This window comes from Rutilus rutilus (genome assembly GCF_951802725.1).
Source record: "Rutilus rutilus genome assembly, chromosome: 7".
In the NCBI taxonomy this organism is placed as follows: Eukaryota; Metazoa; Chordata; class Actinopteri; order Cypriniformes; family Leuciscidae; genus Rutilus; species Rutilus rutilus.
In genome coordinates, this window is record NC_140221.1 from 5,317,462 (window position 1) to 5,344,904 (window position 27,443).

Below are 27,443 nucleotides of genomic sequence, written 5' to 3' on the forward strand. Positions count from 1 at the left end.
GATTATTTCAGCTTGGGTTATCCATGTTTCGCCTTGTTCAGTTTATCATGTTAATATGCAAATAAAATGTTGTTTTACACAAGTATGTTGGCTAAATAAAAGCTGTTATTATATAAGTTCATGATGTTATGCAATGTCTAAGAGCTTGTCTTTTCTACCTAGTCATGCTGAGACTGTGAAGAAGAAACCCCCTCCCCGTCTCTTCTGTGACATATGCGACTGCTTCGACCAGCACGACACCGAAGACTGTCCCACGCAGGACCAGATGCTAGACTCCCCCCCGCACACCACCTACCACGGCAGTCCCAGCGATGAACGACCTTACTGTGACATCTGTGAGGTCTTCGGCCACTGGACAGAGTCCTGCAACGACGATCAAACTTTCTAGGGTTTTGCTACCATGATCCCGCAGCATTTATACTTGCAATACTATGCCTTGAATCAAACAGTGCACAAAAAGACTATTGTGAGTGTGTGTGTGTGGTTTTTCACTTGTGTGTTTACCACCATATAAGCCTAAACCTTTCAGTCACTTTAAAGCAAGCATCAATAGTTTACTCAGTGGCAATGTTACCTGCCTTTATTGCACTGAATGACTGTTCGGAGGAAAGAGTACCTTGACAAGTACCTTGTAGTAAATGCTCAATGTTTTTATGGTTAACCAGGAAAATGTGGAATTGCGGTTCTCTCTTTAAAGGTGTTTGGGTTCAGGTGTTTGAACTTCAGTGCTGACCTCTAGTGGAAGGGAGGCTTGACTTCTCAACAGCCCTTCACACGTCACAGAGTTTGGATACTGTAAGAGAAGTAATAATATAATAAGTTATTCTAGGATTGTGAAAATTTCATTATTTCTCAACAGAAAAACGAGTAAATGTGTCTGTTTCAATTACATATCTTTCAGGATGACTGTTAGGAAAACGTTTGCCCAAAAAGAATATAAAAAAAAAAAAAACAAGTAACCATCATCTTACTGTTTTTGTTACTTTATTATGAGTTGTGTAGATCTGGAATGTATGAAGGGGGGGACTGTTTTCAGTCAAGTCAGCATGTTTCCCTGGTTGTTTGTGAGACATTTATTTGTATAAAGTTCAAATGGGGAAAATCTTATAGAAAGAAACTTCATAAAATATATTTTAAGTGCAAAAAAAATCTTTGTCGTGTTATATGTTAATTCTAATGTGCTGCTCTAAACAAAGTGTGTGTATGGCCCTGAAGAACTTCCTGACCTGTCTGTAGAAAACGTAGGGCTATTTGTCTCTTCTCAAAGCCAGACATGTTTTTCCAAAATGAAACTGCCTGATAAACGAAGCAGTGAGTCACAATAAACATCATTTTCAAATACAATTGTCTGATGTTGTCAATCTTAAGAATGAACTGGTTTTTCTTTATGTACCTCACTGGCCACACGGTCAAGATCAAGTACCCCTTCATCGACACTCAACTATAACTTGCGTTACTGAATAATACTTATACTGAATATCATTTAGCAACATCGTTGATATTTATGTCACTAATGTTATTTAAAAAAAAAGTTTGCTGTTCTTTACAAAGAAAAAAAAAAGCATGCGATTAATTTATTACATTATCTGTTTATAGTTTTAACTAAAAATTTACTAATAATTCAAGGTTCTGACTAGTTCAGAATTCATTCCATAAATCTTTGTTTGGCAATTAAACATTTTTTTCCCCATTTTATATATGGAAGCTTGTTTCCCCCACAGAATAAATTAAAGATAATTCTGACAAAGTCAAAACAAGTTAAAAAATGCCACTTATTGATGCATATGAATGATCTTACTGTTGAACAAAAAAGATTTTAATTATCAGCAAAAGCAAACAACAATAATCCAATTATTTCCCGCTAGACAAAATCAAGACCCGTCCCACATTTATTTAATAGGGAAGAAAAGTCTGGATTAAACACAAGTTGCTTTTCTGTGTTGTGGCATAAGTATATCCTAACTGTTACATATCCGCCAATAGTAGCCTATATCCGCCAATTCTTTCAAGTTGTTAAAACATATAATTTGTATTAATTAAAATTACTTTTAACATTCAAAAACAGACATGTTCCAAATCCAAAGCTTCATTGTATTGGTAGTAAACTGACTTACTTACTTACTTTTCCAATACACTCTCAGAAAAAAAGGTACAAAAGCTGTCACTGTGGCGGTACCTTTACAAAAGGTACGCCTTTGTACCAAAAGAGTGCATATAAGTCCCTCAAAGGTACATATTGGTACCAATCGTGTACATATTAGTACCTAAATGGTACATATTAGAACCCTTTTGAAGGGTACTGTCCCAGTGACAGCTTTTGTACCTTTTTTTTTGAGAGTGTACCTCCCTTTATTACAGTAAACAATTTATTTTTTGGACATTTCTGTAATATAATAAAAGTTTATATTATCTTTTATCAGGTTTCAAAGGTTGTAGTTCCTATTAACCAGACTGACTGTCACTTACAACATGTGCAGCTGCGACTTGCAAGTGACCCCTTTAATATGAGCCACAGAATATGATGTATTTCCAGTGCAAATAGTTCCGTCTCTTTGCATAAAAGTGAAGTGGAAATAAAAACCAATAATAGGCTGAAATGTACCATGATATTATGTCTGTAACATTTACCACTCTCATCTTTTATTTACATCAAAAGGCAGGCACATGTGTGACACATGTATAAATAATTTTGAAAATTGAATAGAAATAAAGTCTATATTTATGATAGTTTTATTATGAAACTAATACAATTGTATTACATACTAAATTGATTGATGTTTCTCTGAGGCTTCTTTATTATGTTGGCTTGAGAAAGCAGCATATGTTTAAAACATATTTTCATATATTTACATTTAAAGACGTTATCCTGTCGCGCCCTAGTGGACAGCATTAAGTATACGGCCTTCATTGCTCAGATAACGCAAATCAAGGGGATTTCTCGATTTTTTGGGAAAGTAATTCTGACCAGTTAGAAAAGATACAAGCGAGGAATGAGCTAGAGAGATAATATTCATATCACACATGCTCAGTTAGCCCCTCTTCCTTCCTGGAAAAAAAGCAGCCACATGTGACCATTCCTTCTTTCTTTTTTATCATTGTCTAGAGTGTTTGCGTGAAGCAATGCAGAGTCATACCATTTTAACCAGCGTTTTAGCTTCTAAAAGGCATAGCTAGCATGTGTCAAAGCTGTGTCAAGCTAACATAGCAAGTTTTATCATGGCTGTAGGTGTATATGGACAGTTGCAATCACAATATTGATGTAAAACAATATAACAACATACAATCATAACATAAAATTAGAAATGTATGTATTAATAAAGAACCCCTATTAATAGCCTGATATCTCTCCTTTTTAAGTAAAAATCAGACTAGGCATACATTTGATCTGTTCTGTGTTTTTAGTATTCCACAAGAGAGGAAATGCACAGATGTAGGGGTTTCGCAGCAAACATGAAGCATAAACACAAAAAGTTCTGTAAGCTTACACAGTATTAATAAATTTCACTGCTGATTTTGATCATTATATGTATTGTACTTCAGATAGGCCTATTGTAATAATTGACCAAAACCTGGCTGTTACCTGAAAATGTTTTTCCTTTTACAAGTCTTTTATACAGCCAATTGAACTAAGACACTGTCTGTGCACAAGTAAAAAAAAGATAATTCTTTAACATCAAAATTCTAGTTGATTTAATTACATTTTAATGAATGTTGCAAAGTTCTGCCCCTGTGGACTGTTGAAATCATCCCTTGTTATGGGGACAGTTGCAACATTTGACTGTGTATTTAAGTATAAATTGTAAATGTATTAACATATACACACAGTGTGGGTGGGTAGGCTATAGCTGAAAGATTTTGTTATATTAGAAAATTTGCTGTTCACTGATTCTAGCTTCTGTCTCTTTCTTTTCATGGGAACTGAGTAGGCTACACATGCTTACATTCATATATAAACATAAACATACACACATGTATGCCAGGAACTAACACTCCGGTTAATTATATTTAAAATATACTTTTTAGTCTAACAGTATCACCAAAAACATCCTGATACTTGACTGCGGTTTTATGGTGCCAAGCGCCCCCCAAAGGAAGACAGACGCGCGTCAACCCACCGGAAGTAGTTGTTTAGCCACACCCCCTTGCATCCGCCATGTCCTGCGACTACATGGGAAGGCGGGCGAATTTGAAAGAAGAGCGGAATCGTTTATATCCAAAGAGACGGCATTTTTTATTACGTGTTTTTGTTTGATATTATCCCATACAACACAGTCAGATATCGAGTAGTGTGCGTAAAACACAGGCACAGCTCTGTTAGCATACATGCAGCATTGCTGTTGTTGTCGCATTTTAAGTTTCTCGTGTGTTCAGTGTTAGCTTAACGTTACTGCTTTAGTGTCTGGATCTGGATTGTCTCGCAAGATGAGCAACAAAACTACGCGATTAACGTCGAGGAAAAGCAGCGATGAAATCAGAAGTGAGTGTTAACTTATTACTCTGTACGAGCATGACATTTAGTCTTTTAACAGGGCTGCTACTGTCTAATGCTACCGAATGGTCGTATGGGAGAAACGGTGCGAAATGGCTTTATGATACTAAAATGTTCTACTTTGTGTTAGTAAAACACTAATATTGTTGTCTTTTTAAAACACAAATGTTGTTGTTTGTGCTCAGAGTCAAATGGAAAGAGTCCAGCACGAAGGAGGTCCTGCAGATTGTCTGCAAATGATGAAAATCTGGCCTCTAAAGTTGTGGTGAGTTCACAAGCTGCTCTCTCTTCAAACCAACTTGAACTGCAATTAAATTTTACAGTCTATGTGAGTTCACTAGAAAGTACTAAGGCTAAACGTCTACAGGAATGCAAAAAATGTGTAATATTGTGTCAAATATTAGAAGTATTTGTCATTTACTCACCCTCATGCTGTTCCAAAGCTGTATGAGTTTTTCTTCTGCTGAACACAGAAAAATATATTCTGAAGAATATAGCCAACCAAACAGTTGATGTACCCCATTGACTTCCATAGTATGGAGAGAAAAAAATACTATGGAAGTCAATGGGGACCATTAATTATCTGGTTTTCCAACATTCTTTAAAATATCATCTTTAATGTTCAACAGAAGCAAGAAATGAATATTTCTTATGTAATGTTATCCCTTTAAAGGTAGGGTAGGCAATTTTTGGAGAGTCTAGCAATAATACTGAGCTAGCTTTGAAAGCATAAGATCCCACCCTCGCTTCAGAGCATCTCCAAAGGCATGACTCCTTCAAAACAAACAACTCGTACAGCAGGGAGCAAACAAGAGTGTCAGGAGAGACGACATTAAACAGCCTCATGTCTCAAAGCACATAGTTATGAACATAAACTTAAAGAGCACTGACCTGTACCACCTGACAGCTGCAGATTCATTTCGCCGTTGATAATGTTGGCATTGAAACGCATAAATTCAAGTCACGAACCGCTCTGAGTATGACGTCACTGGTTTCCATCTTTTCCGAATGACGGTAGTTATGGTGTGAACAGCATGAGCTGGTTGTTTTGGCTCAGGAGGAACTGTATAAGGCGGCTGCTGTTTGTTTTTGGCAGTCGGTGACTGACGTCTGTCTAACTCTGCATAGCATAAAATGCGCTGATGACGTGTGTTGTCTGCGCTAGCAGGTGTGCGAAGGTATGAAAATACATAAGTTGTTAGGCAGGTATAATTCGATCTGAAAGTAATGATTGGACAAACATTTTATGGTCCTACACCTTCCGCAGACGATATACACATACAGTCGTGCTCAAAAGTTTACATACACCTTTCAGAATCTGCAAAATGTTAATTATTTTAACAAAATAAGAGGGATCATACAAAATGCATGGTTTTTTTTTTATTTAGTACTGTCCTGAATAAGATATTTTAGATAAAAGATGTTGACATACAGTGCGTGCAGAATTATTAGGCATGTTGATTTTCTGATCATATTTTTTTTCCAGGCACATTTTACCAATTCCACCACATTGATCTTAATAATTACTATTAATTTTGTATTTAATCATTTATAAGCGATATATACTTGTTCATGAAGGCTAGAAATGAAAAATGCCTTATATTCAGGTGTGCAGAATTATTAGGCACGTTTTCTTTTACAGATAAAATAAGCCAAAAAAGAGATTTAGCTAAGACTGAAAAGTCAAAAATTATTAATTGCCCATGAGAAAGATGCAATACTATAAATGGCAGTTAAGGCATTACCATTGGACAGTGAAATGCTCATTGGGTCAGCAGGGTCAGACAAATACAGGTGGAGAAGAAAAGACACGTGTTAACTGCAAAAGAATTAGGAATTAAGGTGAAGAATTAAGTGTGAAACCATCAGGAACCCTTTAGTCTCCAGCGCCACCGTTTTCCAGAACTGCAATCTACCTGGAGTCTCCAGAAGAGCAAGCTGTCAGGGTCTCAGAGACTTAGGTTAGGTAAAGAATCCTAAAAATGACCCCCTCTTAATAAGAATCACAAGCTGAAGTGTAGTAAAACACATGAAGATACATTTTATAGGCTTTATAGACAGACAGATTGAGAGTGACTCTTGAAGGACCAGCACCACATCCTCTTGTACCACTGTTTGAAGAATTCATCTTCCAGAATCTGACAGTAAGTTTTGGGAGTTCATTTTTAGTCCATCTCTGCAAAATGGACTTCAGGGTAGGAGATGGACTAAAAATGAACTAAAAATGAACTCCAAAAACTTGCTGTCAGATTCTGGAAGATGAATTCTTCAAACAGTGGTACAAGAGGATGTGGTGCTGGTCCTTCAAGAGTCACTCTCAATCTGTCTGTCTATAAAGCCAGTCTTATTTTATCTGTAAAAGAAAACGTGCCTAATAATTCTGCACACCTGAATTAAAGGCGTTTTTCATTTCCAGCCTTCATGATCAATTATATATCACTTATAAATGATTAAATACAAAATTAATAGTAGTTATTAAGATTAATATGGTTTGGAATTGGCAAAATGTGCCTGGGAATAAAATATGATCAGAAAATCAACGTGCCTAAGAATTCTGCACGCACTTTGTAGTCGTCAAGACAAAAATATTATATTTAATATATACATTTATACATAATTCTGGATTACTGTTTTGTTACTGTTCCTGTTCGACTACAGTAAATGGTTTAATAGGTCTTGAAGAAAAAAGTAGCACTGAATTAAATGTAAATCTAGAAATTTATTTCATTTTTCTTCCCATGTTAGTCATTATTATTAAGCTGACGAGTTCTTTTTCTTGGCTTATTGTAATAATCAACACTCTAACGTTTCAATAACTTTAAGTTAAAGAAGTGTAACACTTTAGAAAATCAATATTTTAAATTTGTGAATCGGTAGAAGATAGAATCACGATTCAAATATGAATAGATTTTTTTTCTCCCCCAGCATCTAAAACGTAAATGATTTACATTTACGTTTTAGATGCTGCCACTACATTGGTATTGTTTGTTTTCACGTCTATTCAAATGCAAGTAAATGTAGGCTATGTGTGGTAGAACCACACTTTACATAATATACATAAATACACAAGTTTAGAGTTAGGATAGAAAGCTTTATCTACTTAAACAACTTAAATTCCAAAGACAATGAATGAAGAAAGAACTATTTCTATAGTCTACAGAGCCTATTATTGTAGAGATGACACTTATAAATTAAGAGTTTGTAAATAATTTACAAGTACTTTATCACTTTATACTTATTATAAAGTGTTACTGAATCATGCAACAGTAAACTTGGTGATTTAGCTCTTTATAATAGAGGTGTAATATTATGTCTTTCACTTTTAAGGCTCCACCTGTGGCTGTGAAACGCTCGATCACTGTCAGGAAGATTGCACCCAGGAAAACTCAGGTAATTCTGACAAGCCCAATATCATGCTTATGATTGTTTTTTTAACTGTTTCACCAATACATAATGTTATCATATGGAAATGTTCTTCAAGGCCCCGTCTGACAGTAACAAGGAGAACGTGGAACATTCATCTGAAGTGCCAACAAAGCTCTCCAAAGTTCTGACATCATCCCCAGCTGTAGCAACAGCTCTCAAGACCGTGGTCCTCTCGCCCATCCTGCCTCCTTCATCACCCTCCTCTCATCCCAAAGAACCACAGCAGGACCCCGTCTGGTCCCAAAAAGTGCAGCGCTCCTACAGTCGCCTGAGTGTGGGGGACAAGTCCTTTGAAAGCCCCAAAGGCCAGCCTGCACCTTCCTCTTCTCCCAACGACCGAAAGACCCTGTTTGGTTTTGAGAGGCTGCAGACACCAGAGGTGATGCGTAAAACTGAGAGATCTCGAATAGTTCCTTTAGGCTCTGCGTCCTTCTCCCTGGGGTCTTTTAACGTCTCCGCTGCTGACGACAGTGCGTCACACCCTCCCGAAGTGGATCCAAACATCCCTGGTGTTTGTCTGGGGAAGAAGACCACCAGGAGGAAGCGTGTTCAACAGATTAAGGTGAGAGAGAGAGAGAGAGTCGGGGAAGCATTTCTGCCATGGAATCAAAATATAAAGAAGGTTGTTGTGACTTTTTGTCCTGTTTAAACTGAGAATTGTGAGAGATTTCTCACACAATTCTGAGTTTATAAACGTGAGGTTTGATCTCTGGATTCTGAGGAGAAAAAAAGTCTAAATTGTGAGATAAAATGTCATAAATACTAGGGCTGGGTAAAAAATATCGATTTCTCGATTTGAATCGATTCTCATTTTTACGAACCTATATAGATTCTTAAATCCAAAGAATCGATTAGTCATCCTGTTCTCAGTTGACGAATTGAATGTAACATTGTAGCGCGCATCCCATCCAATCACAATAATCTTTGTGCTTTGTTACTTTTGATATGAAACAAAGTTTCAGATTTCAAATTACGTCCATTTTCTTACGAAATTCAAAAACATAAATACCGTTTTGGTGCTGTGGCGTGAGATCGCTCTGGCTCAGCTCAAGAGAAGCAACACATGATCTTCTCTTCGTCTTAATAATACCAGTTACCGCGCGAGATAAACATGAATGAGCATCTGAAAGTGTGTTAAAAGGTAGAGTACAACTTATCGAAATCACTTGACATGGAATCGCTCAATCAGTGTTTCAGCCGTGGAAAGACGTCAGTAAAACAGTCATGTAACGTCACATTTGCTAAATATATGCACCATATTACATATTCATTATAATTTTTAATGTTCTTCAATATTTAATGCATGGTTAAATAAACCTGGCAAGTTTTTATGACAGTCACCATTTAAATGTTTATATATCATAACTTAAAGGTATAGTGGAGGATTTTCCCGAATTTTAGAAAAGAACCGCCCTCTCCACTTTTTGAAAAAATGCACATGCGCAACACTCTACCTGCTCCCGAGAGGGAACGCCTATTAAACGTGTGCACGAGAGAGCATGCATGAGCCTAGTTCTCCTCGTGCACGCTCCGTTTACAAGTTGCTGTTGGCATGGCTCATACAAGCCTACTTTCTGTCGAGTAGAAACTTCACGACTGAGACATCAGTGGGAAGCACAACCTGTGCTTTTAGTGCACGCCAGCGTGTGAAATATTCTCCCAAAAACACTCTGGTCTTGTTTCTTTCTTCAGAGGCCTTTCTCTTCTTGTCATACAATTCGTAGACACTTTTTCTCTTGCGACCCTCAGACATTTTGAAAAAACCCGGTGAGAACGGCGAGCTTCAATGAATGGCTGAAACCGTAGCTCACCACCATAGACAGTATATAAACGGCTCACCACACATATACACCTGAAAGTGCGCATGCGCAGAAAGCGAAAACTACCTAGGGACGAGCACGTGCGACGGCCTTACGTAAACATATCACCAGAATGATTGACAACTAGGAGGACCAATAGTCTTGATGATCCACCCGGAAAAAGAAAATCCTCCACTATACCTTTAATTATTATAAAAATAAATAAGTGTAATTTAAGTGTTTGTATACAAATCAGTTAATTTTTACCTTCAATAATAGTAGGCTACAACTGACTCCCATAGTTTACAGCATTAGTTAGATTTGTTTTCATTGCGAAAATGTACCATATATTGTACCTGATATCCAAAATAATCAGTATTGAATCGAATCGAATCAGAATCGAATTGCAAGCTTGTGAATCGAAATCGAATCGAATTGTGGAATTTGTGTCAATACCCAGCCCTAATAAATACTGTGGCGGAAACAAACAAACAACAACAACAACAAAAAAACGAATTGCAAGATGAGGAAAAATGTTTGAGATTTTTTGAGATATAAACTTGCAATTGTGAGAAGAAAAATCATTTATATTTGTATTCAGTGGCAGAAACGAGCTTTTGTATGATATAAAACATCTCAATCAGTTTAAAGGTGAATTGTGTCATTTCTGCTTCACCAAATTGAGTTGCGTAAATGACTGTTTTCCCCTTATTAAACACTTCTTATTAATTCCCTTTGATCTGTTGTAATGTTCTTCCTGCTCTTTCAGATGTCAGAGTTGGATTTTCTTGCCGCAAAGTTGAATGCAGAGTTTGAGGAAGCGGAAAGTTTTGATCTGTTTGTTGAATGAAATTTCACAAAGAGCTTCACGAGCTCTGGACATTTTCAGGACACGTCACATTTGACAACTTCTATTTTTCATTACGCTGATTGTCATCTGTTTGTTCCTGCTTGCAAAATCTTGATGGGTTTAACTAAAGCATGTTTTAAAAGATCAAACAAATGTATTTTTTTGTTCTTATATAATATAATGCTACAGTCATCATTCAGAGATTTCACCATTAAAAACACATTGTTGAAGGTGATCTTTATTTCACTTTCTCATATTAGATGGTTAAAATCATTTAGCCCTTTCTAGGCCTTTTTTGTCTCGTTCCTTAAATGTGCGTTAATGTGTTTCATCACTACACAACTGTAGTCGCCTAGTGTTTTAATAAATAGCATTTTGGAGGAGTAAGAGATTGTAAAATTCAACATTTTTATAGTAAACATTTTTTTCTCTGATCCTTTGGCAGCAGAAGGGATGATCACTGGTACGTTATCATACTCTTCTCATATTACATTTATATTCATAAATTATGTCTGGATAAATTCCATAACTTTGAAACTTTAATAGCCTTTAAATTCAAGATTAGTGTATGCTGTGTTCTGCGAGCCATCTTTGCTTCATGTCCTGTTTTCCTGTGCCTCACCACTAGAGAGCACTTGATCATCGATGTATATTTGTCCATCTATTGTTAATGTTCTAACATGGTTTCAGAGCATTTGTTTTGCGGTATGTCGGAGGTTCTGTACATTAATCAGTCTGTCAACACACAGTCCATCCATCAATATCAGAACCTGACTGCTCTATAGCGTGCAGCTGCGGTGGATCAGTGCCTGTGTGAAGACAGATCTGTTGACATGCTGAAATCGATTGTTATACTGATCCAGCTATGCTTGTTTAAAATAAATGTTGTCTTATTTAACATGGTCTTTTGTTGTCTGATCTTTTATGTAATGAGAGGGAAATAAGAGACTAATAGTTGTGAGACCATCACACAGTTTGGTTACACTTTATTTCGATACTCCACTTTAGACATTCTATTAACTATAAGTTACTACATGTCAACTATCTTTCATTAATGTGCAACTTTATGTTAACTAGCTCGCAGTAGAATATTAGTAGACCATTAGGTTCGGGTTATAATAAGATGACGTAGTTGCTAAGTTACTTACGGCTAGTAGAGTGTCGAAATGGTGTTTCCCAGTTTTATTGTGCAAGGCGACTGACTGATGAGTGACTCACTTTGACTACATGTATATCTTGTTCAGCGTGAATCTCTTTAACTGCAAACTTCGTCTAGCCTGGACTGTTAAAAGGATAGTTCACCCAAAATCGAAAATTGAAACCTGTTTGAGTTTCTTTCTTCTGTTGAACTCAAGCGATGATATTGTGAAGACTATTGGTAACCAGACAGTTTCTAGTCACCATTGACTTCCATAGTACAAATACTATGGAAGTCAATGGGGCCAGACTACTATTTGGTTACCAATAGTCTTCAAAATATCATCTTTAACATTTGGAAGGTTTGGAACAACTCTAGGATGAGTAAATACTGACAGAATTTACATTTTTGGGTGAACTATCCCTTTAAGCAATAATGGGGAGAATTCTTATCAATGAAGTTTATATATATACATAGTGTATGTGTGTGTGTGTGTATTTTAATATAGAATAATATAACTTAACATTACAGAATTTCGTTTGGACTGCTAAATCTAATTTGGCTGTGCAACAATAATCAATGTGAGGTGAATATTTCCTGAAGACATGCTGGCAATGAAGTCATTGTCCTTCTGCATTCTGTATTATATAATAAGAGGAAGTTGATGGGAAATGATTGTCCTTGTCTGGCCTTCATTCAGGGCTCAGCTGTGTTTGGGTCTGTGTCCATTTGTTTTTTTCTGAAGGTTAAATCTCACTGCAGTTTGACATTGATCATGATTGGGTGCCTGACAGTGTTACACAATTTCTCATTGATTGTCTCTAGCACGGAATGGAATGAACGAATAGGAAACGCATCATACCCGCAAACACTGGAGATCTGCTCATACGCTTATAATACGAGCTTAAAATTCCCTATGATGCTGGCTTATATTTAAGCAAAAAAAGTGTTTTTGTCTCTTATGAATATGGTCATTACAGTTAAATTTTTTTTTTGTTTAATATTGTCAAAACTGCACTGAAAAAAGTTAGGATTGACTTTGAAACAAATTTCAGTAAATTCCACAAATAATTACAATGCATTAAATTAAACATTACTTTTTGAAGTAGAAAGACTGAAACAGTATTTTCTTGTAAAACGTCTTCCAGGAATGTTTTTACAACTTTTGAAAAATAGTTTTTACAGTGTTTATTAGCATTACAGTTTTTAAATAAATGGCACTGTTAGACAGTGCAGCAGAGCATGGTCTCTATATTGTTTTGCAACAAATAATTAGTAGAATCATAAATTACATTTAAAATGTTTTTCGATGACGCAGTTTTATGAAACTTTAGAAAGTCCCAGAGCAGCTCTGATAAATAAACTGAAGTTCCAGTCAGGTCAAAGCATTTGCACTCCGGTCCTCTAAATAGACATTGTCAGGTATTGAGAAAGACTTTTAAGAAAGCTGGAGGACTTCTCTGAGATGAAAGTATCCAAATTTTAGCCACTGCTCAGGAAAGACAAAACCAAGAAAATCAATGGTGGATAGTGGAATTTTGTCCTTTTTTTACACTTGATTTGTTTGTGTCCCTGAGACTCAACAAAATTCATGCAAAATGCATTTCATACCTAAAGCATAGGGCAAGTCGCTTACTGTAAGTCTTGATGATATTTACATGTAGCTTTTTTTTTTCTGTGAGAATTTTTAACATTCAGTCTATATACTTTAAAGGTCGATTCTTTTTATTTATATGACAATGTCTGTGAGTAATATGAAGTAGTACCATCTGTGATTGTATTAAACACACTGAACTTTTGTGAAGTTATATATTCATCTTTTTTTTCTGAATCATATTTAGCTTCATCAATGTTTTTGACATTTCTGATGTTTCACATTGTTAAATCTTGGCATGGATGGTGAGGGAAAACATGTGCCTGTGAACGTGTGTTAAGTTTAATGTTGTAAATTTAAATTGATTCTCAATGATTCCATCCTCATCTCTGTTGCATTAACGTTTGCATCAATAGTGATGACAGATACAAGCCCAGGCCTGAAGCAAAGGAAACTATGAACCATAGAGCAAAAATAATAATAATAGTAAGGTTACTAATGTATCAAAGTTTTATTTAAATGACCTAACAACCATATACAAGGTCAAATCAAAAGATGAACTTCTCTTTTTTTAAACATTCATAAATAATCTCTAAGGACCTAAAAAAATTATAATTGAATAACATCATGCATGCATCTTATTTAATCTGATGCCCAAATAATAATAATAATAAAGTAGCCATTGCCTATAATGGAAAATAATCTCCCCTTCAAGAGTTATTTTATCTTAAAAATTGATGTTGTTACCATTGTTGCACAAATTTGCCACGGGCACTTCAGACAGTGATAGGAATTATTGACATCTGGTGCTCACACTGTTCTGATGGCTGCTGGAAAATCAGCCATGTCAAATAAAGGGGACGGACAGACATAGATAGAAAGGTTGTGAAAATAGCAGAGCTCTCATCGTCTCTCCCGAACCCTTCAAACACGCAGCATTTGTTTGGTGTGGCTTATAATAGGCATTTTCATATTTTTTTTCCCTTTTGAATTCAGTATTGCAATTGTCCTTTTAAATTGGTATTACACAATACTTATTCTTCTTAGATCCCTTGAGGAAGTCTGGCTTCGTTTCTCTGTAACCATTTTACGGTAAGATATTGCAACAAGCTAACCTTTTGTATTATTTTTTATGTAGAGTAATAAAATTAACGAGATATGTAGTACAGTTTATTTGATTCTTTTAAGAATTTTTTTAATTCCTGTTTAATTGTCTTAAATCAAGTATATTTTATATTAACACTTTTGTTTAGATGATTTAAATGTCAATGCTTAAAACGTCAGTGATTTATTCAGATGTTCTAGTAGGTTTAATTGTCAGCCATGCTTTACCATGTGCACAACATGTGTCTTTTTGTTACAGATTTTCTTTTTTTTACTTTTTAAATTACAAGCACTATCATACCTCTAACATATCTATTCCCACAGTACTTCCCATTACACTGAGAGGCAGATGACGCTTTGTTGCTCTGGAATCAAGGAAATTGCAACCGTTTTACAACTCAAGAACTATTGAATTCAGTTCCATTATCTTTCTGAGAAAAAGCAAGAACACAGGCAATGGCTCATCATCAGATACATCGCCATAGTCAACACCATCAGCATCCTCACCATGAGAGTCGGCACTCATCTCATCGTCACCACCATGGTGCACACCTTCCAGAGGAACATGAAGATAAGAGGTGATAGATTTACACGTATTTGTAATAAAAGCACTTTTGTACATTTATGTAATAATAAAAAAGTCATTTATATATAAATATAAATGTGCATAATGGGGGTCCCTCACATGGGGGTTGCATTTATCTTAAAGCACCACATTGTTTTAATGTAAAATGCAGATAAATACAACATTAGAAACAATACAAAAAATATTTTATTCCATGTTTACACCTGGCATTAAGATGCGTTTTGGTCGATCGGATCACAAGTGGATGACGCTAAATGTGGGGGCAGTTGTGGCCTAATGGTTAGAGAGTCAGACTGGTAACCCGAAGGTTGTGGGATCGATTCTCAATACCGGCAGGAAATGACTAAGTTGCCCTTGAGCAAGACACCTAACCCCCAATCACTTCCTGGGTGCCGCAGTGAATGGCTGCACACTGCTCCGGGTGTGTGTGTCTATGGTTTGCAGTGTGTGTGTTCACCTATAGTGTTCACTACTCACTGTTTCTAATGTGTGTGCACTAACTAGGATGGGTTAAATGCAGAGGACAAATTTTGAGTATGGGTTAGCAAACTTGGCCTTCACGTCACTTAAAGGGATACTCCACTTTTTTTGGAAATAGGCTCATTTTACAACTCCGCCAGAGTTAAAGAGTTGAGTTTTACCGTTTTCAAATCCATTCAGCCGATCTCCGGGTCTGGCAGTACCACTTTTAGCATAGCTTAGCATAGATCATTGAATCGGACATGACCATTAGCATCTCTCTCAAAAAAGAGAGAATAATCAAGAAACTTTGCTGCCATACCATGGGTGCAGCAGGCGTAATGATATGACGCAGCGCCTGAAAATAGTCCCCAGCTCAGTAACTTCCAACGTGACCGGGACTAAGTTTGTCTAACCTATTAGACCTATTTTCAGGCGCTGCGTCATATCATTACGCCTGCTGCACTCATGGTATGGCAGCAAAGTTTCTTGATTATTACGCAGGAATGAGAGTATAGTTCCTAGCCATATCAGCCTAGAAAATCGCAACTTTACATTTTCTGTCGGTCTTAGTACATGATGTAACTACAGAAGAGTCAAGTTTTAAATAGGAAAAATATCGAAACTCTTTGGTCACTCTTTGCTCATGGACCCGGAGATCGGCTGAATGGATTCGAAAACGGTAAAACTCAACTGTTTAACTCTGGGGGAGTTGTAAAATGAGCCTATTTCCAAAAAAAGTGGAGTATCCCTTTAACTTAAAACTAAAAAGTTTTGAGCTTTTCCACTTTCGACCACTTCCAGAGGTCATCGAAAGTGCATTTGACCGGACTGCTTTCGTACTGTAAACGCTCATGTGATCGAATGTGTTCAAACAGCCACAGAAGACTGCCTACTCTCCGCCTACTGATCTAATGTGTAAACTTTATGGGAAGCGCGCTAGCCAGCTTTGTTGGCTGAAGACCCAAGTTTGGTTTGAAGACAAAAAACATACCAAGCACAATGTTCTCTCAACATTCCTGATTTGTAACACACTCTTACAGTGTTCGCCGTGGTCTTGCGGCTGTCAGAGCAGGAACAAAAGCTGACGCTCTCCGTATGTTTTTCCGTCGTCTCCGGTCGTGTTCATATGTTAGGGTGGCTTTTTAGGATAGAAAGACAAAAAAACTACACATTTACCCACCCATGCCTTGAAGATATCAGGACAGAAGTGGTTAAAAGTGGACAAAAGAGACGGATTAAAATACCAGGTGTAAACGGGGCCAAAATGCAAGTACCGTCTCCTGAATGGTTGATGAGCATTGCTAAGCAGTTGCTGACTAGCCCATGTCAAAAGAACTCATCTTCAGGTCTTTTATGCTATTCAAGAAACATGGTTTTGAGGTATCATTGTGTAAAGCAAAAATGGAGGGGATGAGTTTATACATAAATAAGTCATGAGTTTTGAATAAGCAGTAGTAATAGTGATTCCTGCCTTAGTAAGAGCTACTAATTATTTTTCTTCACTTTCATCTATAGTGCCTCAGATGGCAGCAGTGGTCATCTCATTCATGAGCATTATAACCATCATCACTCCCAAGCTAAAAGCCATCATCATCACCATCGTCATTATCAACAACCTCAAGATAAACATCACACACCAGAAAAGAAAACTCACTCTAAAGCTTCAGTGACTTCCTCAAACTCTTCTGGGTCTTCCTCTAGTTCAAAGTCTTCATCAAGCTCATCCAGTTCCAGTTCCGATTCCTCTTCTTCTGATTCCTCTTCCTCCTCCAATTCCTCTTCATCTTCTTCCTCCAAATCATATTTTTCCAATTCTAGTTTTTCGTCTTCCTCTTCCTCTGGTTCTTCTTGGTCATCTGAAGCCAGTCTGGAAAAAGCCCCATTGGCTTCTGAGTCCAAGCGAGCAATTAAACGTCCACAGCACTCACAATCATGTATGGATATCAGCAGAGGACGGAGAGCCTTTGAGGATGAAGGGGATGATGAGGATGATGCAGATACAATGCCTTTATTGGAAGCTAATGGCCAAAAGAAGAAGTCTACAAGCATGGAAAAGAACTTGACAGTCAAAGAAAAAAGTGGAGGGACTGCCAAGAAGGCAACGTATTCTCGAGAACAGAATGAAAAGGGAAAGAAGGGGCTAGAACAGAATCACGCTAAAGCGGCTGCAAACATAAGAAAGACCAAGTCTATGGAGGTTCTGTCCAGGCGAGTGGATCATGCTGGTGCTGGAGACTTGGATGAGAAAGAGCTGGTGAAAAGGAAACAAGAGGCCCATAAGGTCTTTGTGAAGGAGAAGATAAAGTTTTCTGCCTTTTTGAATGAAATCACAAGGCAGGTGCTTAGCCCATTAAGACTTACTTCCCTTGGGGTAACAGATGTTCATAGACCCTCGAGCCCTGGGCAGACTTCAACATCTCCAAAGGCATTGTCCCCAAAGCCTGAACATAAAAGTGAAAAGAAGTCAAAAATTACTAGAAGCCGGCCGGGAAGCAGTGCTAGCTCCATAACTTCAACTGCTCATTCCCATGTTAGCAAACACTCGCACTCCAGTAAGCACTCCCATTCCAAACGTCACTCACATTCAAGCAAGACCTCCCGCTCCAACAAGCATCCTTATTCTGAAAGGGACCTCATCAATCAACAACAGCATCAGGCTGTTCCCAGGCGTCGTCATGATAGTGCAAGAAGTGATACAAGCAATGATACAAGCAATTCTAGCTCTTCCTCAAAATGTCTTTCATCTGGGACTGAACGTGGTCACAAAGGTCAGAAGCAGCGCCAAATTGCCCCCAAAGAGAAACATTTCAAATCATCGAATCATCGAAATTCACACCACAAATCATCTCCATCACACCACCATCACAATGAAGATTATCATAGCCCACCTTCATGTCCTTGTTCTCCAGAATCAGAAAACCACCATCGTCATTCCCATCAAGAACCTCATCACCATCATTCCCATCAAGAATCTCATCACCATCATTCCCATCAAGAATCTCATCACCATCATTCCCATCAAAAATCTCATCACCATCATTCCCATCAAGAACCTCATCACCATCATGCCCATCCAGAATCTCATCACCATCATTCACCATCGCCATCTCATCAGCATCATGGAACTCATCATAGCCCATCACCACACCATCATTCTCCTTCAGATTCCCATCCTCCTCCTCCAGATTCCCATCACCATTCCTCATCTCCATCACAATACCGTCATGGAGCTCACCGCAGCTCAACACACTCTTCTAAGTCAGGGACTCACCATCATCTTTCCCATCCAGAAGCTCATCCTTCTCACAAAGAATCACACCACCACAGCCACCATCAACATTCACCTTCACCGCCACATCACAACCATGGAAGTCACAGCACCTCAGTTTCAGAACCTTCCCACCATCATTCCCGTTCAAAATCTCACCACTATAATTCGCCTACTCCTCCTCTCCACCACCATGGAGAGCATGGTAGTACATCTCATCTTTCTACTGACTCAGATACTCACCACCAGTCTGATGTGAAATTGCAACACCATCATTCTGACCATGATTCCTCTCATCCCAAATCTCACCATCACCATCACCATCATCATTCCCATCCTAATAACTCATCCAACACCATCCAACACCATCACACTTCTGATTCTCACACTGAACCTCGCCAACACTCTCGTTCTCATAATGCATCCCCAACACCGGAACACCATTATCATTCTTCTCATTCTGACTCTCACCATAGTCCTCATCAACATCACCATCACTCATCTGACAGTTATCCAAAAGGCCCTGCTCACTCTAATCCAGCCCATCATTATGAAAATCATCCTAACGCACATTCAGAATCCCAAGATCACAGCGCATCACATCCTAAAGGACACCTTTCCCGTTTAGAACTCCACCACCACAGTGATCATGATCCTCCGGAATCTCACCCAAACCATTTCCCCTCAGGAAGTCATGAAAACCCCCCTGTTGAACCTGATCATTACCATCACCACAAATCTCAAGAATCCCACCATTATTCCCATTCAAATTCCCATCACCATTCCAATCCAGAGTCTAACCATCCTCAACATCATGAGCATTCAGAATCTCATCATCGTTCCCAACCAGAATCCCACCATCATCATTCTCAAGATCACCATCATTACCATGACAACCCAGAATCGCAGAATCAGCATTCCAATACAGAACATCATTCTGAATCGAACCACTATCGAGATCATCACAGTGATGATCACCAGAGTCATCTTCGCCACTCTCCAGTTGGCCAGCGGTCCACTTCTCCTCATTCTAACAAGTCAGATTCATCCGCTAACTCCACTATCCAGGACGACCAATCCACAGTGAGTTACCAAGAGTCATCCTCATTCCTAAAAGTGAGTATTTTTTCTTTAGTGTTAAAGTAGAATGAAAACATACATATTTTATATCATTTGTTGTTGGGTTTTCCACATTTGCAACCAATTTCACCTTTGCTTAGGAAAAGGACTCAGAATTGGAGAGATTAATGTGAGTCCATTGTTTACTGTTGCATTCTTTTTTTTTGCATGCAGCCTGCTAAACTTGGGGTCTGGAAATTGCTTTTCAGCTTTATTTGGATGGTAGTGAAACAATTTGCTTTAAGACACACTCAGATGTAAATGATCCCCTCCTGGCATGCCATTACTCATAGAAGCGCTGTGTCTCTTACAGGCTATATGTAATTGTATTCATGGTGGTGTCTGTCTGTCGATTCAATCTAGGATGTTACAGGAGCAGAATGAGGTTCTCCACCACAACTTGCTGCAGACCACTGTGCGAATGGAATGTATGGGATCTGAATTCAAAACTGGCCACCAGCTCATTGAATCTGAGTTACAAAGAACTCGCATAGAGCTAAACAGCTTATTGGAGCGGTTCACAAGGTTAGACACAAGACTAAATTGTACTGTGCTATATAACACATTCTATTCTATTCTATTCTATTCTATTATATTGGATTAATGTATAATGCATGTACGTAAAATGGACCAGTCCAAAAAAAGCTGTTTTTAGCATGATTTGAGCTCAAACTTTCAGTCAGGGTTTGTGGTTTTACAGGCAGTGCACATCCTCCAACACGCACTACATCATCACATTTATTCATTTTGCATACACTAATTTTTTTTTTCATACACAACAGATGTATTTTTTTAATAAGAGGATATATGAGACACGACTTTTTATGACAAAGAAGAATTTTTATGGCATTTAACAATTAATGTGTTGTTTTAGCTTTTGATAGTTTTATAAGATTTGCTCCAACAAGAGAAACAGCCCTGCAGGTTTCTCTAATATTTTCATCTGAGCAAACCCAAACTACCCTTGTGAAAAAGAAGTGTGCTTAATTGTACTGAATGTGTGTTAAATGTATTTACCAAAAATTCATATAATATTAATTAAAAGGCCAATTGAGTGTACTTAAAAATAATACACTTTCATGATTTCAATATTATAAATCATTATGTTTTAATAATCTTTTGTCATTCATAAGAAGTACACTTATTTTAATGTGTTGACTAAAGCACATGTAAAGTACTTGATTACAATTAAAATTGTAGTGTGGTACTTAATAATACATTTAAAGTAAATATATTTGCAATTGCAATTTCAGCATTACAAATGTGTAACTACAAATATATTTAAATACCTGACATACAAGATTCTACAAGAAATTGCATAAAATGATGCATTAGTTTACCATAAATGCTTGTCAATACATTCGGCAGTACACTTCAACCATATTTCAATATGAAGATGTACTTAAGTCCCACTTAAGTGGGTCAGAAAAAACACTTTAAAGTTCCACTAATTGCATTTAACATAACTTTGAACTATAATACATATTTTTATTTAATTAAGTAAATAATTAATTAATTAACATGCAATTAAAGGGTTTAGTTCACCCAAAAATTAAAATTCTGTCAGTAATTACTCACCCTCATGTTGTTCCAACCCCGTAAGACTTTCGTTCATCTTCGGAACACAAATTAAGATATTTTTGATGAAATCTGAGAGCTGGCTCACTCCTTCATAGGCTGCTAGGTAATTGCATCTTCCGGCCCAGAAAAGTTAGTCAAGACATCGTTAAAATAGTCCAAGTGACTACAGTGGCTCAACCTTAAGTTTATCAAGCGACGAGAATACTTTTTGTGCGCAAAAACAACGACTTTATTCAACTCTTCATTTTCTTCTGTGTGGGCCTCTGAGTGAGTTCACGAGAGCGCCGCGCCGCATGCGCGAGAACTGAGAAGATGACGCTCACGATCATTTGATGGTAAAGTGTGAAGGGTAAGCCATTCATTTTGCGGCATTGGTAAAGCAGTTTTACGTTTTCTTGTCGGACATTTTAGACACTTTAGAACCATTTTAAACACTACATCGAGACCCATCTGCGTCATCTTCTCAGTTCTCGCGCATGCGTCGTGGCGCTCTCGTGAACTCACGTCAGAGGCCCACACAGAAGACAATTAATAGTTGAATAAAGTCGTTATTTTAGTTTTTTTTTTGCGCACAAAAAGTATTCTCGTCGCTTCATAAACTTAAAGGAACCGTATGTAAGATTGTGGCCAAAACTGGTACTGCAATCACTTTCAAATTACTGTAGAGCGGTGTATCCCCTCGCCCTCCCCTCTGACTTGAGGTTGCCAGTTAGGCTGCAGGATCCAGCAGGAACATAGGCTGCTACAAGGAGCTTCCAATGGCAAGTGACGAGTCCTACACAGTAAGTTTTTTTTCTGTTAATTATGTTTATGCTTCATGAGAGAGATGATTTGCTTATTTCGGATTCATAACGAGGTCTTTTAGGTTTCGTAACGTTAGACATTTTTTATCCGACACGTTTGTAGCTGCAGCTGTGGTAACTAGAGCAGAGCTGGCAACCCGGATGCCGAAACACTACTGACTTCGTGATTAGTAGATAGGTGGAGGGTGGCGCATCAGGCCAAAACACAACATGACAACATCAACATCAGTTGAGGGCTGCAACTTCACTTTTAAATGACAATATCCTGGCCGGACTACCGTTGTCAGTGATATAAGTATTTGAAATGAACATGATTTCTTAATGTCTAGTGACATCAGGGCCATTTTATGATTAATTGAAATACATTTCTTACATACGGTTCCTTTAAGGTTGAGCCACTGTAGTCACTTGGACTATTTTAACGATGTCTTTACTAACTTTTCTGGGATGGCAGATATCCATTACCTAGCAGCCTATGAAGGAGTGAGCCAGCTCTCAGATTTAATCAAAAATATCTTAATTTGTGTTCCAAAGATGAACGAAAGTCTTACGGGGTTGGAACAACATGAGGGTGAGTAATTACTGACAGAATTTAAATTTTTGGGTGAACTAACTCTTTAAGTGTCAGAAAAATGTACACGTTATTATGTTAAAGTGTATTAGGATAAGGAAATGTCTTTCTCTTTCATCAGACTTCAGGACAACTACTCTAGCACACAACAAACCAACCACCTTCTGGAGAAAAAACTACATTGTGTGGTAAAGCCCAGTTTAATTCTTCAATCTTAGTAGTTCCACTGTAAGAAATTAAGTACATTGGTTTTAATAAATTAACATAGTCTCATAATATCAATAAACCATTGATTTACACAAGCACTTTCAAATTCAAAGCAACTTGTATTTGTATTAAATTGGACTTTACTGTTACATCTGTCTGTCTTGTTACTTCAATTTAGGCACAGAATATGGATGGAGAGCGTGATCGACTGAACCAGCGAATCTCCGAGCTCACAGATCAACTGACTGTGGCAAAAACGACCATCCAAAGTCTAGAGACCATTAATGTGAGAGTTTGATTTTGTTATTTTTATAATAAGTAATGTTTATATTGACATGCTACATGCAACATGTTGAATATTTACAATTCGCGATCGGGGCGATGTTCTTCCGATGCAGGTTTGGTCACTCTTAACACACCTCACACCACAGGAAAATCTGATAAGATAATCTGTAGAACCATCAAGATAATCAGAACTTCATTTAGGATTGTCGGAAGGGGAGAAATCGGCCCGAATATCTTGTGGTGTGGCCCCCAGCATTAGGGACCAAGATATGAATGAATGATTAGCTCTTTTGAACTGAAAAATGCTATTAAAAGTTGATTACCTTTGATAGAATCGATTCTTGATTCCTAACTCCTTAACCTGGGGCCACACTAAAAGATTTTTTAAATCTTATAAGATTTTCAAAATGTGAGAGACCACAAACATGATGATAAGAAATCATTGATTTAACCGTTTTGTTCCTCGAGTGTGTGGAGAAATCAGGAAAGAACACCACACACTAACAGAATCCATTCACAAACAGTAAAATCTCGTAAAATCACTCATTATATGTGACTTTAAAGTAAACAAACATGGCGGAAGACTGGCAAAAAGAAATGGCGCTTAAAGTGTATGGTGCATAATGTTTTCGAGATCGGGGAGGCTCCGACATTCTTCCGAGCAGGTTCAGTCACTCTTAACACACCTCACACCTCAGGAAAATCTGATAAAATAATCTGTGGAGCCATCAAGATAATCGGGACTTTACCTAGGATTGTCGAAAGGGAGAAACCGGTCCAAAATTGGCCAGAATATCTTGTAGTGTGTATTTTTTAAATCGATTCCCAGCACTACCGTTATATTACATTAATTCTTATGTACAATAATTAGTTCATGGTTATTCCAAATATGCCTCTAATCAGAATTATTTTCCTTAATTGAATGACATTCCTGTACCCTTCCATTATACTACAGGTGACATCACTCCTACAGGATGCCCTGGTGAAACATCTGAAGTCTGACGATCCCATGACTCCACTTCCAGTCGCACCACCTCCAGCTCAGTTCATGGATAGTGACCGTTACGACAAAGTCTCAATGCATGGCGACGACCAATCGCTGGGAACACTCCCAGAGGAGGAGGAATCTGATTGGTCAGAAATGGGAGAGGAGGCACAGATCTGCGTCTTGAGGGATTCGCAGGGAAATCATGGAAACGCATCGTATTACCAATGGCAGCAGAGGCAAGGCTGTTGGGAGGGGGTGAACCAATATTCAAAGGGAAATGTGGATACGGAGAGCGAATCTGGGGGTGAGGAGAGCAGATGTCATCAACCTCCTCACGGCCTACAGATACCACATCTCAAGTTCACCGTTCACCCCGAAACCTTACCGATTCCTATCGGTGATGTAAGCCTGGCCTGCTTCAATCAGGGTCCTGATGATCCAGATTGCGACGGCTACCACATCACAGATGTACGTAATCTGGGCTCTCCCATTCGTGTACTCTCTGCTAGTCTGGAAGAGATCCACTCCATAGGGATTCTGAAGCAGCAAGAGCAGCAGCAGGATCATCATAAATCCATGATGGACCTCCACCAATCACAAGTTTGCACCAGGCAAGTGTTGTACGAGGATGAGATTGAATGTGATTGGAGAGGAGCGAACAGCCGTGGTGCTGGAGAGCATATAAATGGGATGGTTGGTCTGGAGTCTGCTCAAAAAATGCTCAACCACTATATTCATGATGGAGAGAGTACACACTTGTGATTAAAGGGACAGTTTAAAATGGTGAATATTTATTACGCATTTAGTATTATAGTACTTATGGTGGAAAATATTTGTGACAAAATCACTTTGGCAACATATTTTATCACTAATTTAAAAAAAATTCTAATTATTAAATTGAAATTTAGGTTGAGATTTAGTGAAGTCCTAAGGTCCTTGCACACCGAGTCCGAAATTTTCGCATTCGTTTTTTCGCATTTGTGATTCGGTGGCTCTGAAATGTCAAAACACCATTAAAAATGCTTGCTACGGATGCAAAAAACGCAGAAAATCGAACCTGATACAAATTTTTTTATGACGGACGAAAGTTTCGGCAAGCGTGATTGACATAACGTGAGGTCGTTTTTTTTTTTACGTGCGAAAATTTCGGATGCGAATTTGGGACTCAGTGTGCAAGGGCCTTTAAAGGGGCTATATGTAGAATTCAGAAACCGTTGTTATTAGCGATAGCGACACCGGTGGCCGTTAAGTGAACTGCAGCCAGCAACTTATTGCTTGTGCACATGTAACGTGAGAAGAGACTGAACGTGATATACTCACAGTGAAGTTCTTTTTCGTTCTTCGCTTAATAGTAAAAACAACTTGTAAATACCTTTGCAGCGATATACTGTTAACAAACATCCATGCTGCTGATTCGTTTAGACGAATATGTAAAAATGTGCTGCGCACTTTCCTCTCAATAACAAAAATGACAAAACAGCAGTTAAGAAAGCATTTGATCATAGCAATGTGGATCTGTTTGCACTAGCTCTGCATTTCACAGATAGATAAGGTAATGATTAATGTTTTTACCTTTAAGGTTATGATTGATTATAAAGTATATTTGAGACTACGGACTTTATAGATCTGGTTATGTGAGACTATAGTTTGAATTAATCCCTTTTCTTTGCATGACACATTGATATTTCAGTACAGAATGGCTCTTTCATCATTTTCCTGAACATTGTATAAGCATTCATTGCATGTGTCATTGAATGGAAGAGAGGCTCACAGGAGCGCGCGTAAACGCTACATCCTTTAAAATTCCTTCACATAAAAATCAGTCTACAGGCTTTCATATACAACTTCTCGTCAAGCTGTTCACTTGGCACTAAAAAAGAGTGATTAATACATCTTTGTTTTGGGCTACTGTATATAGCATTTTGCTAATAGTTAATGTAGCAATTTAATGCTGGTAGATGTTTATTGCTAATTAATGTAATAAAGATGACAGCAATAAGAGTAACGAAAAATAGATGGGTGAACTTGACTTTCAGCCTCGCTTCCCAGCAGATGGAGGCTGAAATTAATATGAGGATCATCTGCGCACTCACATTCAGGTCTGCTTGCGTTCTTTATGAAAAGTCCCTGCCTTTTCCCCCCTGAACATCCAATTTCAGTAGCAATAATATCTCATTAGAGAAGTAAAGTGGGTTGCGAATGCTATTTCATGACGACTTTAAAGATTGTTTCTGTAGTTTTAGATCATAGTGTAAGATATTTCACCACTGAAAGATCTCCATTGATCTGAGTTTCCATCTTGATTCCATCTCTCATTCACCTGTAGAAAACGCTTGATCCTCTAAAGATCTTGATGCCACAAGATGATCTCACATTGTGTTCTTGATTCTAGTCAGACATATAGTTTTTGGGTTTGGTATTTATAAAGACAAAATTCTTTGAGCTGAAATAATTTAAGCTGTAAAGCCTGCTCAGTAGATATTATTCATATTTACTCAATATTTATTTGCATTTTTAATGTTTTGTTTGAGTGCATGTGCTTATGAATTTGTAATGATTCTAATACTCTTACTTCTAAAGCTTTATTTGTGTCTGATAACCATAGCAGCAACTTGAAGAGGTAAAAAAAAAAAAAAAAAAAATTGGATTGATTGATTGATTAAAAGAGGAGTGGATAAGGAGTGAAAAACTAAGGTAAAGGGAGTCGTGTCTTTAAGACTATACTTCACATACAGTTTTTTTTTAAAGCAAAAGGTTATAGGAAAACCATTTTCCATGCAATATTTTTCATTCCATATGTTTTTCCATTAGAAAAATGAAACATACATTCTAAATGTAATGCATGCTGTTTGTGTGTATGACAATATAATAGAACATTAAAGAATAAGAACATTCTGTTTGTTTTTAGAAGAAGAAAAAAACCCTCCTAAGATGTTGCAGTAGAATGTCATTTTGATTTAGTTTAAATAGTGGTATGAAACTGTGCACCCGCTCCTATAATCACTATAATGCATCATCCTATATTGCCTTGCTGTTGCAGTTTGTATTAATGTCTATAACTATGCTGATATAAATAAATGAAAGTAGAACAAATATGTTGGAAGCCTTTTATATTCATTTCAGTGTGTATTGTTTGCAGTTTTATTAAATAATTTACTTACAATTGCACCTGA

At 37.6% G+C, this 27,443-nt stretch overlaps 3 protein-coding genes across 4 annotated transcripts in view; all 3 read left to right on the top strand.

Annotated features, from left to right (window-relative positions):
* The window catches only part of clip1a (CAP-GLY domain containing linker protein 1a), a 48,758-nt gene extending 47,414 nt beyond the window's left edge, over nucleotides 1-1,344 (top strand). For both annotated transcript variants that reach the window (XM_084413487.1, XM_084413488.1), the window contains one exon: nucleotides 163-1,344. In XM_084413487.1, coding sequence (XP_084269613.1) covers nucleotides 163-388 — 226 coding nt within the window. In that variant the 3' untranslated portion in view covers nucleotides 389-1,344. The remainder of the gene's footprint in view (nucleotides 1-162) is intronic.
* Nucleotides 1,345-4,093: 2,749 nt separating this feature from the next.
* cdca5 (cell division cycle associated 5) lies at nucleotides 4,094-11,469 on the top strand. Its single transcript, XM_084414919.1, has 5 exons — nucleotides 4,094-4,477; nucleotides 4,675-4,754; nucleotides 7,817-7,879; nucleotides 7,971-8,477; nucleotides 10,484-11,469. Exons 1-5 carry the CDS (start codon nucleotides 4,423-4,425, stop codon nucleotides 10,562-10,564), a joined length of 786 nt encoding a protein of 261 aa, XP_084271045.1. The 5' UTR covers nucleotides 4,094-4,422; the 3' UTR covers nucleotides 10,565-11,469.
* Nucleotides 11,470-14,176: 2,707 nt separating this feature from the next.
* On the top strand, nucleotides 14,177-26,892 carry LOC311292983 (uncharacterized protein). Its single transcript, XM_084412825.1, has 9 exons — nucleotides 14,177-14,242; nucleotides 14,344-14,388; nucleotides 14,725-14,978; nucleotides 16,964-19,832; nucleotides 19,937-19,965; nucleotides 20,199-20,360; nucleotides 22,912-22,978; nucleotides 23,176-23,283; nucleotides 24,238-26,892. Exons 3-9 carry the CDS (start codon nucleotides 14,857-14,859, stop codon nucleotides 25,030-25,032), a joined length of 4,152 nt encoding a protein of 1,383 aa, XP_084268951.1. The 5' UTR covers nucleotides 14,177-14,242; nucleotides 14,344-14,388; nucleotides 14,725-14,856; the 3' UTR covers nucleotides 25,033-26,892.
* The last annotated feature ends 551 nt before the right edge of the window (nucleotides 26,893-27,443 follow it).